Consider the following 17,178-nt stretch of genomic DNA (forward strand, 5'->3'; position numbering starts at 1 on the left):
CTCAAAAATTTAGATTAGAATTTTTAAGAATGATGCCTATTTTTTAGAATTTTTTTCAAGCCTTATATTAATATCATCATACTATAAAATGAAATAAAGAAGAGGTAGAAAAATGGAAAGGAGGAAGAAAGGAGAATGAGAATATAAAGGAAAGAGGAAAAGAAAAAAGGAGCCCAACTTTTTTAGTACAGTGAAATATAAAAATTACTGCTTAATTTTGTATTTTACTGGAGCCATAATGGCGCAGCGGTTAGAATGCAGTACTGCAGGCTACTTCTCCTGACTGCCGGCTGACTGCAATTTTGGAAGTTCGAATCTCACCAGGCTCAAGTCTTCCACCCTTCTGAGGTGGGTAAAATGAGGACCCAGATTGTTGGGGGCAATATGCTGACTCTGTAAAGCACTTAGAGAAGCCTGTGAAGCACTGCAAAGCGGTAGATAAGGTTGAGTGTTATTGCTATTAATGTTTTGACTTTACCACAAATACTATTCATTTCTGTAACAACAAAATGAATTAATTAGGAAAACCCAAAATCAGGAGTTTGCCTTTTCCTATCTTGAGTACAAAGTCCAGAAACAGTTCCCAAGTAGAAACAAATCTAAATATGGTCTTTCTGTTTCTAATTAAAACAGTCAATTTTGCCATCTCTGCTAGTTCCATTCATTTTCCATCTATTCTTCTGTTGTGGGGATTGATGTATCTTTCCATTTCTGTGCATATCGAATTCTCACTGCAGCCAGCATATATAGTAACAGATCTTTTTTCCATCTGCTTATCCAGTAATCCTAAAAGGTTTTAACTGTATATCAGTTTTAAGAAGCTTCTGCATTTTAATATGGATCTGTGCCCAATATTACTTTGCTTTTTCATAACTCCAACAAAAATAATAAATAGCACCCCCTTTAAATTGTTTTTTAGAATTTTTTTTAAAAAAATAACTCAGTCTGTATTATTTTTATACTGAATACTCCTTTCTCTTCCTAATTTTACCCACACTAACCAATTGTGTGGTCAGTTGGACTGAAAGAGAATGTCTGATCCAAAGTCACTCAGGTGGCTTTCATATCTAAGACAAGACTAGAATTCAGTGTCTCCTGTTTCTACCTTGGTGCCTTAATCACTGGAGCAAACTGTCTTAGAATGGTTTTAGTGCTCACCCACAGGGCAATTTCTCATTTCTCCATAATATGCCAATCTCTTACCCATTGGGTTCTGTTTCTCCATGACTATTTGTGCTGTGCAAACTAAATACCTGTATTGCACTGCTATTTGAAGGGGGGGGGGATAGAGAAATGTTATCGGAAATGGGAATAGTGACTGAATGAAGGTCTTCCAAGAAATCAATAATTTTAAAAGTAGCATTGTAAAGCAACAGCGATATTTCTTCTTCCAAATTGCTGTTGCCATTTGAAGCGGGGAACCTCTTTTACAAACATCAGGAAGAAAAGACTAAGCATATTTAGTAAATGCTAAACTTATTCAAACTGAGACAATTTATCAGGGGAGGTAATCAGCTTCTGTTGATGGAGCTCTGCAAACAATCTGACCTCAGATTGGATATTTTTTTGGCTTTTTGACAGCCACTTTTCTCTAATGCCAGCAACATGGATTTACCGATCCACGGGATAATCTCTTCATTTCTTTCTTTGCCTGCTAAACAGAAACCAGTCCTCCACAAAGTGAATTTTTGCAGTTAATTCCAGAAAGCTGAGAAGACTAAGGTGTCTGCCTCTCTTGCAATCCTCCTCTCTTGCAATCACATGGAGTGAAATAATGCTGTAGTGGAATGGTTAATCGATATTTAACTCATAGGTGAAGATAAGGCCACTGCAATGAGGGAAAACATTCTTTTCCTGTGCCGAAAAGCCTTCAAGCTTTCAAATCTGCTAAATTGCAAGTGGCAGGCATCATTGCAACTTCATTTTCTTATTAAGGTCAAACCCCTTCAAAACGTGAAGTTTAAAGAATAGCGCATGGGGTTCTTGTTTCATTAGGATTATCTTTGATACAAAGACAGCAGCCATGTTTAGATGCCTTCAGTCTACAGTGCAGTGATGATGTAATTGCTGGGCCAAGAGCTGTTTATGAACAGCTCCTGGCCCAGCTACTCACTTTGGCTTCCTATTGGAATCTGAATACATTTTGTATGGGAAATATGTTTAATTTAAAAACAACTGTGGAGCAGAGCTACTCATTACTAGCCCAATCCTTGAGATTGTGTCACTTGGCAGATTCAACATGCTACAGCATATTTGGCCACATGAAGAGGAACAGCTCTATATGCACCCTCCAATAAAAAGGAAGTATAAACTATATCAGTTAATAAACTATCTATTCAATTTATTAGTTTAAATTGGGAGAAGTAGTCATACAAAGTTCTCAATAAAATAAGAAATATAGGAGAATATGACTCAAGTTTTCCACTTGCCCTGAGCCACAAGGGCAGACCCAGAATTCCATAGGAATTTTATAAAATTTACCTTCTGTTATCAGCTATGGTAAAACATTAAGCCAACACAAAAGCACCAACTTGCCTCAAGGTGATTAGGGTTTTTTTTCTATATATACAGTATATTTCTCTGGTTCACTTTTAAAGTGTCAATAAAAATGTATCCTACATAGTTGATGCATCATTGCCCTGAGTTATTTCATTATGAGATGGATGGCATATACATTCAATAAATTTATTTATTTATTTTATTTATTATTTAGATTTGTATGCCGCCCCTCTCCGCAGACTATTTATTATAAAATAAATAATAAACAAAATATACCTCCCAGTGGACTTCCGTCTTCTCAAGCCATGATGTGAAAACATGGATGGAGACTTGGAGAGCCTATGCATTTCTTACATAGAAATTTGTTAGCCACAGCTGGATAAGATACCTGTTGAAAATGCTGTAGTACTGGAATAGATTCACTTAGCACGGACAAAGTACTGATTTTTCCTCTCCCTTAGTTACTGCTAGAGAATATTCAGTGTATCTTATGTAATCTTGAGTGTGCTTTACAAGCAGAAAAGGACACCTGTCCCACATTCTGGTCTTCCATATGAGAATAATTTCTGGAATTAAAAATGAAAACCCACAAAATGTAATGACTTCCAAGTCAACTCATTCTGTAATGCTACACTGTTGGATCATCAAGGTCAAGATAATGGGGCAAGTCATTCTGCTGTCCTTTATCACAAGCAGGACTTCATGCTTTCTTTGATTGAGGTAGCAGGACAAGAGGACAGGAGTATACTTAGCTATATAAACGAGGCACCCAAATAAGGGTCAGTCTCTGTCATAGAACCAGCACCACTTGATTGTCACACATTTGCTTACAATAATCCTATACAGCGTTGGGCGAACCCAACAAAGTTCGGGTGAGTTCGCCGAACCCGGACCCAAACTTTACCCGAACCCAAACTTTACCTGAACTTTACCCGGATCCAAACCCGAACAGCCGCTGTGGCATCCTTTTCTGTAAAAATAAAAAAGGAGGTGGGGAATTCCCCACCTCCTTTTGCTTCCTTTTATTTTTACAGAAAACAATGCCACAGCGGCGCTGGAAGCAAAAGGAGATGGGGAATCCCACGATGGGATTCCCCACTCTCCTCCTGGACAGCAGCATTTCATGGTGTTTGGCTGAATGCCAAACCCAAACTTTACCTGAACTTTTTAAAAAGTTCAGGTTTGGGTTCGGCATGCCAAACACTGCAAAGTTCAGTACGAACCCGAACTTTGCAGGTTCGATTTGCCCAACACTAATCCTATACCAACTTCTATGTTTGGTAGATAAGTGAGATTTTGATAAATTGATATTTCTAGAGCATATACGCACAAATCCAGAATGTGCAATATAAAGAAAACAAAGAAATATGTGGAAAATCTCCCTCTATCCCTTCCCCCCACCCCCACCATCTTTTTCTGGGGGTGGAAAGTGATACCCATGTTCTTGAGAGTTTGCCACATCTTCACTGAATTTTTATAAAGCTCAGAAGCTTTCAGGTAAAACTGTATTCAGATTACTATCTATTCACTGTGGATTTCATGAGATTTGTCTTTAAAAGTAGAAGACTCACGATACTTAACCTAAGCAGGACCATAGATCAGACAACTGGGAGAAAATATGCTAGAAAAAAGGCAGCATTAAACAATAGTCATTTAGCTTCAAGAAAATAATATGGCTGATTACACATAATCAGTTCAGCAAAGGAAACTGCCTTTAACACAGAACCAAATGTTTGCAACTTTCAATCTCCCATGTTGAGTCGTGTACTTTTGAATACAGTGGAACCCCGACATAAGAGCTGCTCTACTTAAGAGCAACTCGAGATAAGAGCTGGGAGGGGAGAGATATTTTTGTTCTACTTACAAGCCCAAATTCGAGATACAAGCGCCAAGGAGCTGTCTCCTGAAGCCAAACGCTAACTTCCGCGTTCGGCTTCAGGAGACAGCTGCGAAGCGGCGCGCGTGTTTTAAAAGGTTGCAGCCGGCCTGGGGGGCTCGGGGGGGTGCTTGCAGCTTTCTTTCTTGCTCTTTTTCTTTCTCTCTTTTACCTTCCCTTCTATTTCTTCTTTTCTTTCTCCTTCCCACCTTCTTCCCTCCCTCCCTCCCTTCACTCATTCCTCTCTTACTCTCCCCTTTCATAAGTTTCCTTGCTTCCTTCCTCTGTTCCTGTCCCTTCCCCCTTTCTTTCTTTCTTTCTTTCTTTCTTTCTTTCTTTCTTTCTTGCTCTTTTTCTTTCTCTCTTTTACCTTCCCTTCCTCTATTTCTTCTTTTCTTTCTCCTTCCCACCTTCTTCCCTCCCTCCCTTCACTCATTCCTCTCTTACTCTCCCATTTCATAAGTTTCCTTGCTTCCTTCCTCTGTTCCTGTCCCTTCCCCCTTTCTTTCTTTCTTTCTTGCTTTCTTTCTTTCTTTCTCTTTTTCTTTCTCTCTTTTACCTTCCATTCCTCTATTTCTTCTTTTCTTTCTCCTTCCCACCTTCTTCCCTCCTTCCCTCCCTTCACTCATTCCTCTCTTACTCTCCCCTTTCATAAGTTTCCTTGATTCCTTCCTCTGTTCCTGTCCCTTCCCTCTTTCCTTCCTTCCTTCCCACCCTCCGTCCATTCATTCACCCATTCCTCTCTTGATCGCTTAAAGCCGGTCCCTGGTGCAAAAAGGGTTGGGGACCTCTGTCCTACAGGATTGGGTGGCAGAGAAGTTGAACATATGTAAATTTAAAAGTTTAAGAAAGTTTACAAGTTAAGTGAAAGAAACTTCATTATTCATTTATATGTACATGTACATTTCTTCATTAAAAACATGTCTTTCTGCATAATTTAGACTAACTTTGTGAGTTTTTTGAGGGCTGGAACCAATTAAAATTATTTACATTAATTCCTATGGGGAAAAGTCGTTCGAGATAAGAGCTGCTCGACTTAAGAGCCCAGGTCCGGAACGAATTAAACTCGTATCTCGAGGTACCACTGTATGTGAAAATAGCAACGTGCCTACTCCCAGATTCTTCTCGTAATTAAAAATAAGCAAAAATAAAATATATAAGAATTAATACAAATGGGAACAAGAAATTGAAGGGTTTAAAGAGGAATAATGCAGAGCTTATTTCATTCATATTTATGCTTTTAAAAACTGTTTATGTCTTTGAATTAATAGCAGATGTACATAATAAAATGCTACAGATGCAGAAAAATCTGGTTTAGCCTCCATTTCTGCGTATACTGGGAAGAACAGAGTGAAAGATGTTCTATTTTTATACACCCAAGAGCAAGATGACATTTTACACACGGGAAAGTATTTACAGCTGGAAATTCAATGCAAACAGCTTTTGCCTTTATTTGATATTTATATAGTGATTAGTGTGGCAAATATCATAGTCTGCCTTAGAATCTCAAAATATTGATTTTTAGATCAAACTGCTCTATCAATGTTACTCAATTCTACTTCTTTTCCATATTAAATTTGGCTGGTTGCTTTTTGTGCTTGTATCATTACAGTTGCCAATCTGTATTTTAGGGACCTGTGCTTTTAAGAGTGAAGTTTCAGATTAGGGAGAAGGGAAATTGATTGATTGACCAGTGAGGCAGCAAACTCAGGTCACACCATTTGAACCTCAAGCCTGTATTGAGTAAATCATTTTCAGCTAGTATTCAAAGAAGGATTTTCTCTGTTCCTCCAATTTTGCAAATGTTCCTTCCCAGAGGCTGAGGTGGCAATGGTATTACTTACATTTTGGCATCAAGTGAAACATTAGAATTACCCTTGCCAGGGGTGGGCTGCTAGCCGGAACGCTAAATTGGGCTCGCCACCTCCAACTAATCGTCCAAAAGACATTGACAGGTTGTGAATATTAAATCTAAATAAGAAAGGGCCAGAGGTGGGCTCCAGCTGGAATGCTAAATTGGGCTCGCTGCCACGGATCATGAGTGCTTGCGGGCCCAACGCAATTTTGCTTCTGCACCTGTAGAGATAGCAAAATTGTGCACAAAGCTGCAGGTGCGCCCATGTTTCAGTGAGGGTTTTTTGCTTCCGTGCATGCCGAAACATGGGCGCACCTGTGGCTCCATTCGCGATTTTGCTATCTCCATAGGTGCAGAAGCAAAATTGTGTTGGGCCCGCAAGCACTCACGAACCGTGGCGACAATCCCAATTTAGCTTTCCAGCTGGAGCCCACCCCTGGCCCTTTCTTATTTAGATTTAATATTCACAACCTGTCAATGTCTTTTGGCCCATTAGTGCCTCTCTGTTGGTGTCACATGCATAATTACTGTATTTTAAATTAATATAGAGCCAAGTTGGGACAATGATAAGACACTGGGCTAGAAACTGGGAAACTCTGTGTTCTAGACCTGCCTTAATCATCAAGCCAGATGGAGGACTTTGGGTGCCTCTTTACCCTAAGAAGAAGCAGTGGCAAATCATTTCCAAAAATGTTGTCAAGGAAATTGCACTTATTTGTCCAAGAGTCAAATCTGACTTAAAGGGATATGGGTCTTTCTATCATTGGTTTTATGGAGGTGCAGTGGCTCAATGTCTTAATGATGCTGGAGATGGTCTCTGTGGCAGCGGTTTGAGTTCTAGCACTGTGTGGCAGGATGAGCTCCAATCACTCGTATCAGGTTCTGTTTACCTAATAGTTCAAAAGCATGTTCTACAGATAAATAGGTACCATTTTGATGAGGGGGGCAGCTGATGTTCCATGCAGGCAGTTAGATTTTTGCCTTCTCTGGTTACCATGCCTATTTATGAGAGGCTCTGGGGAAGATGGGATAGGATAGCATAGTATTTAGATTTATATCCCACTTCACAGTGCTTTACAGCCCTCTCTAAGCAGTCTACAGAAAGTCAGCATATTGCCCCCAACAATCTGGCTCCCCATTTTACCAACCTTGGAAGAATGGAATGCTGAGTCAACCTTGAGCCTACTGAGATTCGATCTGCCAAACTGCTGTCAACTGGTAATCAGCTGGAGTAGCTTGCAGAACTGCACTCTAACCACTATGCCACTGAGGATGTCGTTCATCTTTTGATCCGGGTGCAAAGCCAACCCATCCTCCAACCTTGGGAAGTGCATGAGCATGTCTACGGAAAGGGGCAGCATACAAATCTAATAAATAAATGTCCTACAACAGAGCTAGTAAATTGCAGCCAAATTACTATTCTGCAAAAGCACATATAATAACAAAGGTTTTATTGATTTATTTTGTTTATGTCTATAAACTACTATAAGATCCCATAAATTGGTTTTAAAAAACCAAGCAGTCAATGAAGTTTTCATTTGCATTACATAACAGTCTGCAACTCAAAGGCACCTCACTTATGTTTACTGAGGTCATGTCCTTACATCACAGGCACAATCTCATAGGCAGCCTGCTTCTGAGATGGGCTGTAGCTCATCCAAGGAGTTCTATTTTCCCTGTTATTTTGGCAGACGACTTCCCATGAAGACCTACAGGGAGAAAAAGTCTTCAGAGTTGGGTGGGCTTTAACTAGCCCTTAGCAAGACTGCTCCTTCATGTCTACCTGAAAGGGTTCATGGCAGGAGGGTTCATATATAGTACAGTGGAGGCTGGAGCCATAGAGTTAAAGCCTACCACCCACTACCACAGCCATCAGTCCCTTTATCCATGGAAAGCTTTCAACAAGGAAGTCATATGTAGAAGGGAAGTAGGGCCATGGCATTAGAGCCAAGTTGCATCAGCTCCTTCCCTTCTTCATAGACTGGCAGGGATCCTTACATAATGTTTCCACCTTTCCTCTCCCTTTTTCACTACACTATAGGATATTTGTGGATGGGTGTGGGGTGGGGGTTGCCCTGTACCCTCCAATCCCACTGAATAAAAAGACAAACTGTCCCAGTTTGGGAAGTTTTGAAGGTGAGAAATGTTGCAGGACAAAGCAGGACAAAGAGAAAATGAGCATTTGTAACAAAGCCACTGGCAATTATCCTTCTCCATTTATCAGAGAGGTAAGAAAAAGAATACATTCATCCTAACCGCATCATACATTCAGGACAATTGTTAAGTGATTTGTTTAGCTACCAGGAAATAATGCTAGATAGGAGGGGACAGGTCAGCACGGAAGCTGGAAGTGTCCATCAGTGCATTCTGTAAGAAGAGCAAGATACTCACCATCAGACGTAGGATCTTTTTCTTCTCAAAGATGGAAGAAAATCACTTTTTATTTGTTGTGCATATGTGATTTTTTTTCTAGTATGCTGTGCAAACTCACCCTTTTACATAGATCTGAGAGACAATTAAAGGTCAGCTGGCTGATAGCAATTTAATATTTTATTATTTATAGCTGCAAGGGAAAAATGTCACTGGTTGTGGTCACAAATTGCTGAGGACCAACTTTGGGAGTAGGAAAGAAGTGTAGGTGTTGATCTTTTTAAGCCAGAAGTATTGAATGACAGCTAATGGCTACTATGGAGGGTCTCAACTGTGTTTTCTGAATACAAAATTTATAGAGTCTGACATACTTATCCTACTGCTCAAGAAAATTCAAATTTAAATAGATTTTCAGTGGAAATGTTCTTACGAAATGTCATCATGACAGACTTTTTAGTGTTGTTCTAAAGTATCTGACCATTTATCATTTCACATTCCAGCTGTGTTCTTCAAATAGCTCAGAGCGGTTAAAATTAACATTTAGATAAATGTTACAGACATGAAAACACAATAACATTCAGCATAAAACTCAAAATTTAAGTTAATTCTTATCCTGCAGGTAAATGCACTTCATGCCCTTGTTACTTCCTGTCTTTTTACATATCCTGCTGCCGCCATAGAGTTGGACAGCCCTCATGACCTGATTGTGACAGCTTCCACAGAAACATCCATCTCTGTGTCCTGGACCAAAGTCAAGGGTCCCATTGATCATTACCGGGTCATCTTCATGCAAGCTTCAGGAATGGCATCAGAGGTCACTGTCCCTAAAGATAAATCTGAGCTTACACTCACAGACTTAGAACCTGGAACGGAATACACCATCTCGGTCATTGCTGAAAGGGGCCGGCAGCAAAGCTTAGAAAGCACCGTGGATGCCTTCACAGGTACTAAAGAACTATCAGATTACATTAATCAGGTACTGAGGGTAATCTCAAAGGTTTTCCATTGCTATTTTATGACCGTCTAAGCATTCCATGTCACATTTGGTTGGTGTAGGTGATTTGTCTTAGACCCTAGGACACTAAACAGTGGTCTACAGACCACTGCTGGGCCATGAGAAAATTTTGGTGGTCCGTGAAGAAGTATTGGTCCCTGGGCTGGATATGGCTAACAGCAATTAATCCAGCCTGCACACAGGAACATGAGGCTGCAACACCCAACATCCAACAACACCAAACATCATTAAAAGTAAGGTTCTACATTTAGGCAAACAAAAGTGGACAACCATTTAAATATGAGCCAGCAGTGTGCAGCAGCTGCCAAAAAAGCCAACAGAGTTCTAGGCTGCATTAACAGAGGGATAGAATCAAGATCACGTGAAGTGTCAATAGCACTTTATAAGGCCTTGGTAAGGCCACACTTGGAAAAATGCATTTAGTTTTGGTCACCATGATGCAAAAAAGATATTGGACTCTAGAAAACATGCAGAGAAGAGCAACAAAGATGATTAGGAGACTGGAGGCTAAAACATATGAAGAATGGTTGCAGGAACTGGGCATGGCTAGTTTAATGAAAAGAAGGACCAGGGGAGACATGATAGCAGTGTTCCAGTATCTCAGGGGTTGCCACAAAGAAGAAGGAGTCAACCTATTCTAGAAAGCACCTGAGGTAGGAGAAGAAGCAATGAGTGGAAATTAAACGAGGAGAAAATTTAGAACTAAGGAGAAATTTTCTGACAGAACGGTTGATCAGTGGATCAGCTTGCCTCCAGAAGTTGTGAATGCCCCAACACTGGAAGTTTTTAAGGAGGTGTTGGATAAACATCTGTCTGACGTAGTGTAGGGTTTCCTGCCTAAGCAGGGGGTTGGACTAGAAGACCAGGAAAGTAAGACCAAGATCTTGCTGCACTCAGCTGAATGGCTGGAGTGGGGAGGTTCAGCCACCTTTTGGGCCTACATCTCCCCTTCTGTGAGGCCTCAGGGTGGGAGGCCCAAGAGAAATGCCTGCTGGATTCTCATTTGTGTAGCATCAGCATTCCCCCTTGATATATTTGTGCCAGACAGTGGTGCAAGCAGCCCTTGTCTTCCGTTGCTTGGGTCTCGGAACAATAAATTCTATCCTGCCTAGGGAGGAGCTGGAGTTTGCTATCCATTGCAGATATTGGCTGCACTTCTTTTTGCACATTACACCATCTGAAAAGTTGCACATTGTATGTGCAACCATTTATGGTGGAAATTTCCAGCCTCACCACAGACTGGTCCCATATTCCAGAGCTGTGGTAGTGACAGGACTGGCCCTTTGGTCATCCTGGAGCAGCTCCTCCACTGGGTGCAGGAAAAGGAAAAGAGGGGAGGAAAGAAGAAAGGAAAGAGAAGGAAAGTGAAGGAAATGAAAGGAGGAAGAGGAAAGGAAAGGAAAGGAAAGGGAGGGAAGCAGGGTGGAGGGAGAGAAAGGACTATAGCTACAGCTCTGGAATATGGGATTGACTTTTCCAATAACATCAGCAAGCCACCATCAAATAAGCTTCCATTATTTTGTAATAATTACACTAACTTTAATAATTGTGTTGCAATTAAACAATCTTTAAAGATTTTGTTATGATTAAATAAGCATTTATAATTTTGTTATATTAAATAGGTGTACTGTATTTCATATTAATAAAATGGAAGCTCTCTTATCATTATTTTTAAAATGTATTTATCTTTTTAAAAAAATTCATATTAGTGGTCTGCCAGATTTAAAATTATGAATTTGGTGGTCCCTGAGGTCCAAAAGTTTGGGGAGCCCTGTCTTAGACAAAGCCCTCTACTATTTAGATGATTTCTCTCATGCCCTGGGCATCTGAATGCCAATGTACACACACACACACACACACACACACACACTTATTTTTCCCACATAATTTCACATAAGCACATTCAAGGTTTATGGTATGGTTATTCCTTGAGGTTTTAGCCATACCTTATTTTTATGTTAATGAAAACTACTTCTGATTATTTGATTAACACATCTAAATTTATCATTACCTTTCACATCCTGGGGCTGAATAAACTCCAGCCTGCCATTTTCACATTTACAGGTCTGTTCTCTGCTCTTATTTTTAGGATTCCGACCAATCACACAACTTCACTTTTCTCATGTAACTTCCTCCAGTGTGAACATCACTTGGAATGATCCCTCACCTCCAGCAGACAGGCTGATACTGACCTACAGCCCCAAAGATAAGAAGGAAACCAAGGAAGTGATGCTGGACCCTACAAAGAGACATGCTGCTTTGTCAAATCTACAACCATCTACAGAGTATAGCATGTCCTTGGTGGCTGTACATGGCCTTGTCAGCTCTGAGCCAATAGTTGGTTCAGTCACAACAGGTAAAAAAGCAGAGGGTTCTCTATTCTGGTGCGATGCCTGTTTTTGAATCTCTTCTACAAGAGAGTTTATTACAAGGTCCTTTAGGAAGAATTACTCTTGAGTAGTTGCCCTTGTAAGTATATCTCTACACACCCTTATACACCAGCACCCCCAAAATTATGCTCGCCTTCAGGGCAACTGTTAAGATCTAACCTTTCCACCAATTGTTTGGGACCAATTGAGTGGACTCACCTTTTGGGTGTTTTTATTACTGTGCTTGGTTGCCACTTGATATTTTGTATTTTATATTTATATTCTGTTTGCTTTATAGCTTTATTTTGGGAGTGGTGGTCCTGATTTATTGTTTGTTTTTCTGTTTATTTTGCCCAAGTCACCTTGTTTGAGTTGGGCAGCTTTATAAATCTAATAAATATATAAGTACGTGTTAAAGGCAATCTTTGAAATGAGAGAATGCTCTGCCATTTAAACTAAACTCTTTTGGGATATTAAAATCACATTTAGCTCAGGGTAGACTAGCTTACATTGCCTATTTAATATAAGCTGTCCAGTTTTCTGAAATATCTGAAAACATAACTGTATGCTTCATTCTTCAATATTGCTTGAAGGTCACATTGGGATACATTTGCATTACTATTTCAGTCCCTTTAAATAGCTCCATTTGTTTTCAATAATGCCCCAAAATGTGGGGAGGGGGAGGGGGAGATGTGACTGTTTTAAAGGGCTGTTTGCTTTTAAAGCTTTGAAAGCAAAGCTGGCTGAGGAACTCTGAGAGTTGAAGTCCATAAGTCTTAAAGTTGTCGAGGTTGGAGACCTCTGCTTTAAATCACATTTGAAACAGAATGTTTCAGTATAATACATGTTATTTCTAGTCTAAGAATAATATATAAGGCCATAAAATGATTGTTATGAAAATGATAACATGATGTAAACTGAATTTTTGATCTGCGAAGTGGAGTATGGATTAACCAAAAATCAATGTTCCATCTCAATTTATTTATCTAAGTACTGTAAATCCTAAACTTTTGGAAAGCTAGTCTGTTCCAAGAAATACATTTATATTATTAACAATTCTGGTAAGCCATACAGGAACCCACAGCCAATAACATTTCACAAAAGCATCTGCCAGCCCAATCTTGGTGCAAGTCTAGTTCAGGATTTATCATTTTTTGATGAGGGGCAATGACTGTAACAGAAACTAATACATAATGCTAGAGTTGGGGGCTCCTATCAATGAAATTTATCTATTTATTTGACTTCTATGATGCCCTATCTTGAAGGACTCAGGGCGGCTATAATCAGTATTACTGTATTCTGCAGAATCCAAAATTATTCTTTAGGAGGTAAGAATAAAGAGAGCTTCCAAATTTTAATTTAGAAAACAATCTCTATAGTTCTCTGATGTTTGAGAACCCTTGCTTCATTCTTACTATCAGCTGTATTTTGGTTTGCAGCTGGAAACAAGTAGCTACAACACAATCTGGCCATAACTTCAGATTGGAATAAGGAGCAGTAAAATAGTTGAGGCAGAGAGAACATGGACTTTATGTAGTGACAAGGACAACTGGATCCCTATTTCATGCTTTCTCGCAAATTTCCATTGCTAGTGCCATGAATAACACTTTGCCTTCACTTGGCTAGATTATAGAAATAACTGGTATCACAGAAAATCATTTGAAATATATATAGTATTAAACTATCAAACTTTGGTTGATAAAATTACTAACATTTTTATTTGTTTCCTTAAAAGTATGAGTGGAAATAGAAGAGGTGGGCTTCTGGAAAGCAAACTGATGCAATTTCTCCTTAATTACCTTGACACAACAAACACACCACACTTCTGTCCAAAATTGGTTGCTTTAATAGGAACAGAGAGAGTTTTCAAAAATGAAAATGAAATTGCTTGCTTCTCAATCACACTTCCCTGAATTAGCATGCCCATGGTTGGAGGTTCTCACAAGCCCTGTGATCTTAAGCTGGTATGGCAGTTAATGGTGGTTTGGGTTTGGATTTTTTTAAGAACCAAGAGGCCCTGGTTACAGTAACCTCATCTTCATCAGCTCACAGTTAAATCATTGCAACAAATGGGGTGCCTTTGGAGAGGATTTGAAAGCTATGATTGGTCCAAAACCTCATCCTCACCAGTTCCTAACTGGAGGTGCAGATGAGACCATATAATACTGATGCTCCAGTTGTTGTGCTGCTGCTACTTTGCTTCAAGATCCAATTCAGAATTTTAGGGCTCTTAGACCAGATCAAGAAACTATTTCCACAGGAATGCTAAGATTGCCTTTTATTGAGATTGGCTCAGAATTGTACAAGTCTGATTATGCTCCCCTTTCTTATACTCCAGAGAGCCAAGGCCGCCTGTGCCTGAGGCATTTCTGAATTTTATTTGGTTTCTCAGGTTTTTGTTTTTTTAAAAAAATCAGCCTCTTATCTGGATAACGGTTATTGCACATTTCCATCAAGGTCATCTCTTGTATTCTCTATATCAGCTTCCAGGTATTTGCAGATAGGGTAGTTCTAGACATTTTGGTGCCAGAGATGGGTTTCAACAGGTTCTGACCAATTCTGGAGAACCAGTAGTGGAAATTTTGAGTAGTTCGGAGAACTGATAGCGGAAATTTTGAGCAGTTTGAAGAACCGGTAAAAGCCACCACTGACCTTCCCCGCCCCTATCTATTCTCTGCCTCCTGAGTCCCAGCTGACTGGGAGTAAATTAGGGATTTTGCAGTAGCTTTCCCCTGGAGTGGGGAGGAAAAGGAGATTTTGCAGTATCCTTCCCTTGCCACACTCACCAAGCTACACCCAACAAGCCATGCCTAGAGAACTGGTCGTAAAATAATTTGAATCCCACCACTGTTTGATACCCTAGGCAAAGTCATATTCCAGTGCCTCTTGTTTCGTTTTTTTCTTCAGGTTTTGGGCTTTACACTTATGATTAGGATATATATATTTTCTTTTATTGGACATTTTCATTCTTGAGTGTGTTGGCTCATGAAGCACATCTAATGCCTTTTGATTTTTTTTCCCCTCCCCTAAAATTTGGGTCCTCTATGTCAAAGCCGGGGTGGCGCAGCAGGTAGAGTGATGTACTGCAGGCCACTGAAGCTGACTGTAGATCTGTAGGTCAGCAGTTCAAATCTCATCACCAGCTCAAGGTTGACTCAGCCTTCCATCCTTCCGAGGTGGGTAAAATGAGGACCCGGATTGTGGGGGCAATATGCTAGCTCTGTTTTTAAAAAGTGCTATTGCTAACATGTTGTAAGCCGCCCTGAGTCTAAGGAGAAGGGCGGCATAAAAATTGAATAAATAAATAAAATAAATAAAGCCGACTTTGCCTAAGCCTGGAATTAGTCCTAGTCTCTCTTGGAAAGTTTCAATCCATCTAGTATATTTTTTTCAAAAAAGGGATGATATATTGAAGGAGTTGGGGGCTTGACAGCATTTAGCATACAGCATCATGTATATACTGTATAATTGTTACCCAAAGATATTCACTATATTCTCATTAGAAGGGGAATTTTGGAATTTTTAACTGTTGCCCCTTGTTTCATATAGGGATTGATCCACCGAAGAATTTGACAATTGTCAATGTGACTACAGGATCTGTGGCTCTCCATTGGGCACCTCCAACTGCACCTTTTCACCGCTATAAGATTTCCTACAAATCTGCCCAAGGTAATTCTTCGCCATCCCCAAAGTTTGTGAATGGAGTTCACGGGCCCCAATACAATATATATAAAAGGATTTGTATAGCAGGATAACCTATTCATCAGCTACTTTCAGCCAGCATTATTAAGAGTCTTACTGATTGTATGAACAATTTTTCCTTTGAAAGCAGAATAACATCATCCCATTTATGCACCGTTATACTCAGACTTAAGCCTTAGTTCATTGAATACAGTTTATTCCCAGTTTTGTTTTCCCAGCACTACAGTCTTAATGTGCTAAAATATTACTTTATTGCAGTTCCATAAAATGATACTACCAGACTTCCAAAGATTTTAATTTTAAAAGACAGATGGGCACTCAAAATAAAATAAGGGTAAATGTTTTGGCAAGAGACTTTCATTGCATTTGACAAGTACCTTGAATAAGCACCTTCTACGTGAAAAGTCATGTGCTAATTACTTGAAGTACACATTCTCCAGAAGTAATTCACTGCATATGTAATTCAATCACCTACCTTGCCTTCTGACATTCTGCTGTAAACATGGAAGCATGTTTACATAATGCAACTGAACATTTAAAAAATAGGGAACAAATAGCATTATAGGTTTACAGAGAACTTGGAGTTGAGCATATATGTCTATTAATTGTATAGAATATATTACAGTAGTTAAAGTATTGAACTAGGATCAGAGAGATGCAGGTTCACATCCATCCTTATCCATAGAAATATACAAAGTACTTTTCAGTACTCGTTATCTCTCAGCACAACCTAATTCACAGGTTTTTATATATGTTTCTCCAAGCAAGTATAAAACGAGTTCATACAGTGTGATAAGCCACCATTGTCTTAACCATGGCTTAATTAGCATAGTTTGCATAATGCACTAAGCTATAAACCATAACTTACAAACCACAATGGATGAATTAACATATTTTAACCAAACCAAACAAACTGCAATATTGTTCTGCATAATATATGAACCTAGTGAACATGTGGTCTTGTCTACATTGTTAGAAAAGAAATACTATCATGCTTAGAAAATCTTAAAGCACAACATGAATAAACCACCCCAAAAATATTAGAGATCGTAAATGTAATGTTGGATTGCTTCTCAAACTGTATTTCAAGAAGCTCTAAATTTTCTCATGAGATAAATTATTATGGAGAAATCTCTTCTTCAGATAATATGTCCATGTTTCACTGCAATGCAGAGCACCAAGAATGTATTGTGTACTGTTGTGGATTACACTTTAATTAAGTCCATGAAGTCTGAATTGAAACAATACCAGATATTTTCTGTAGATGACTGCCAATCTAAATGGATTAGAAGATTTTTTTTTATGGCCACTTCCCCAGATTAAGTTTAACAAGTAGTCCTCAAATTATGACCACGATTAAGGCCCAAAGTTCCATAGCTAAGGAAGGTAGTTGTTAAATGAATTGCACCCGATTTTAAGATCTTTTTTTGCCATGGATCTTAGTTGAATCTCAGCAGATGAATCACAGCGAATCAAGCAGCTAAGTAAATCC

The 17,178-nt window shown here is 39.3% G+C and overlaps 1 protein-coding gene across 1 annotated transcript in view; it reads left to right on the top strand.

The window, feature by feature from the left end:
• TNR (tenascin R) overlaps positions 1-17,178 on the top strand; it is a 119,821-nt gene that overhangs the window by 72,579 nt on the left and 30,064 nt on the right. Inside the window, exons 9-11 of the mRNA XM_070746693.1 lie at positions 9,281-9,544; positions 11,705-11,971; positions 15,534-15,653. Coding sequence (XP_070602794.1) covers positions 9,281-9,544; positions 11,705-11,971; positions 15,534-15,653 — 651 coding nt within the window. The remainder of the gene's footprint in view (positions 1-9,280; positions 9,545-11,704; positions 11,972-15,533; positions 15,654-17,178) is intronic.

Source organism: Erythrolamprus reginae, chromosome 3 (assembly GCF_031021105.1).
Source record: "Erythrolamprus reginae isolate rEryReg1 chromosome 3, rEryReg1.hap1, whole genome shotgun sequence".
In the NCBI taxonomy this organism is placed as follows: domain Eukaryota; kingdom Metazoa; phylum Chordata; class Lepidosauria; order Squamata; family Dipsadidae; genus Erythrolamprus; species Erythrolamprus reginae.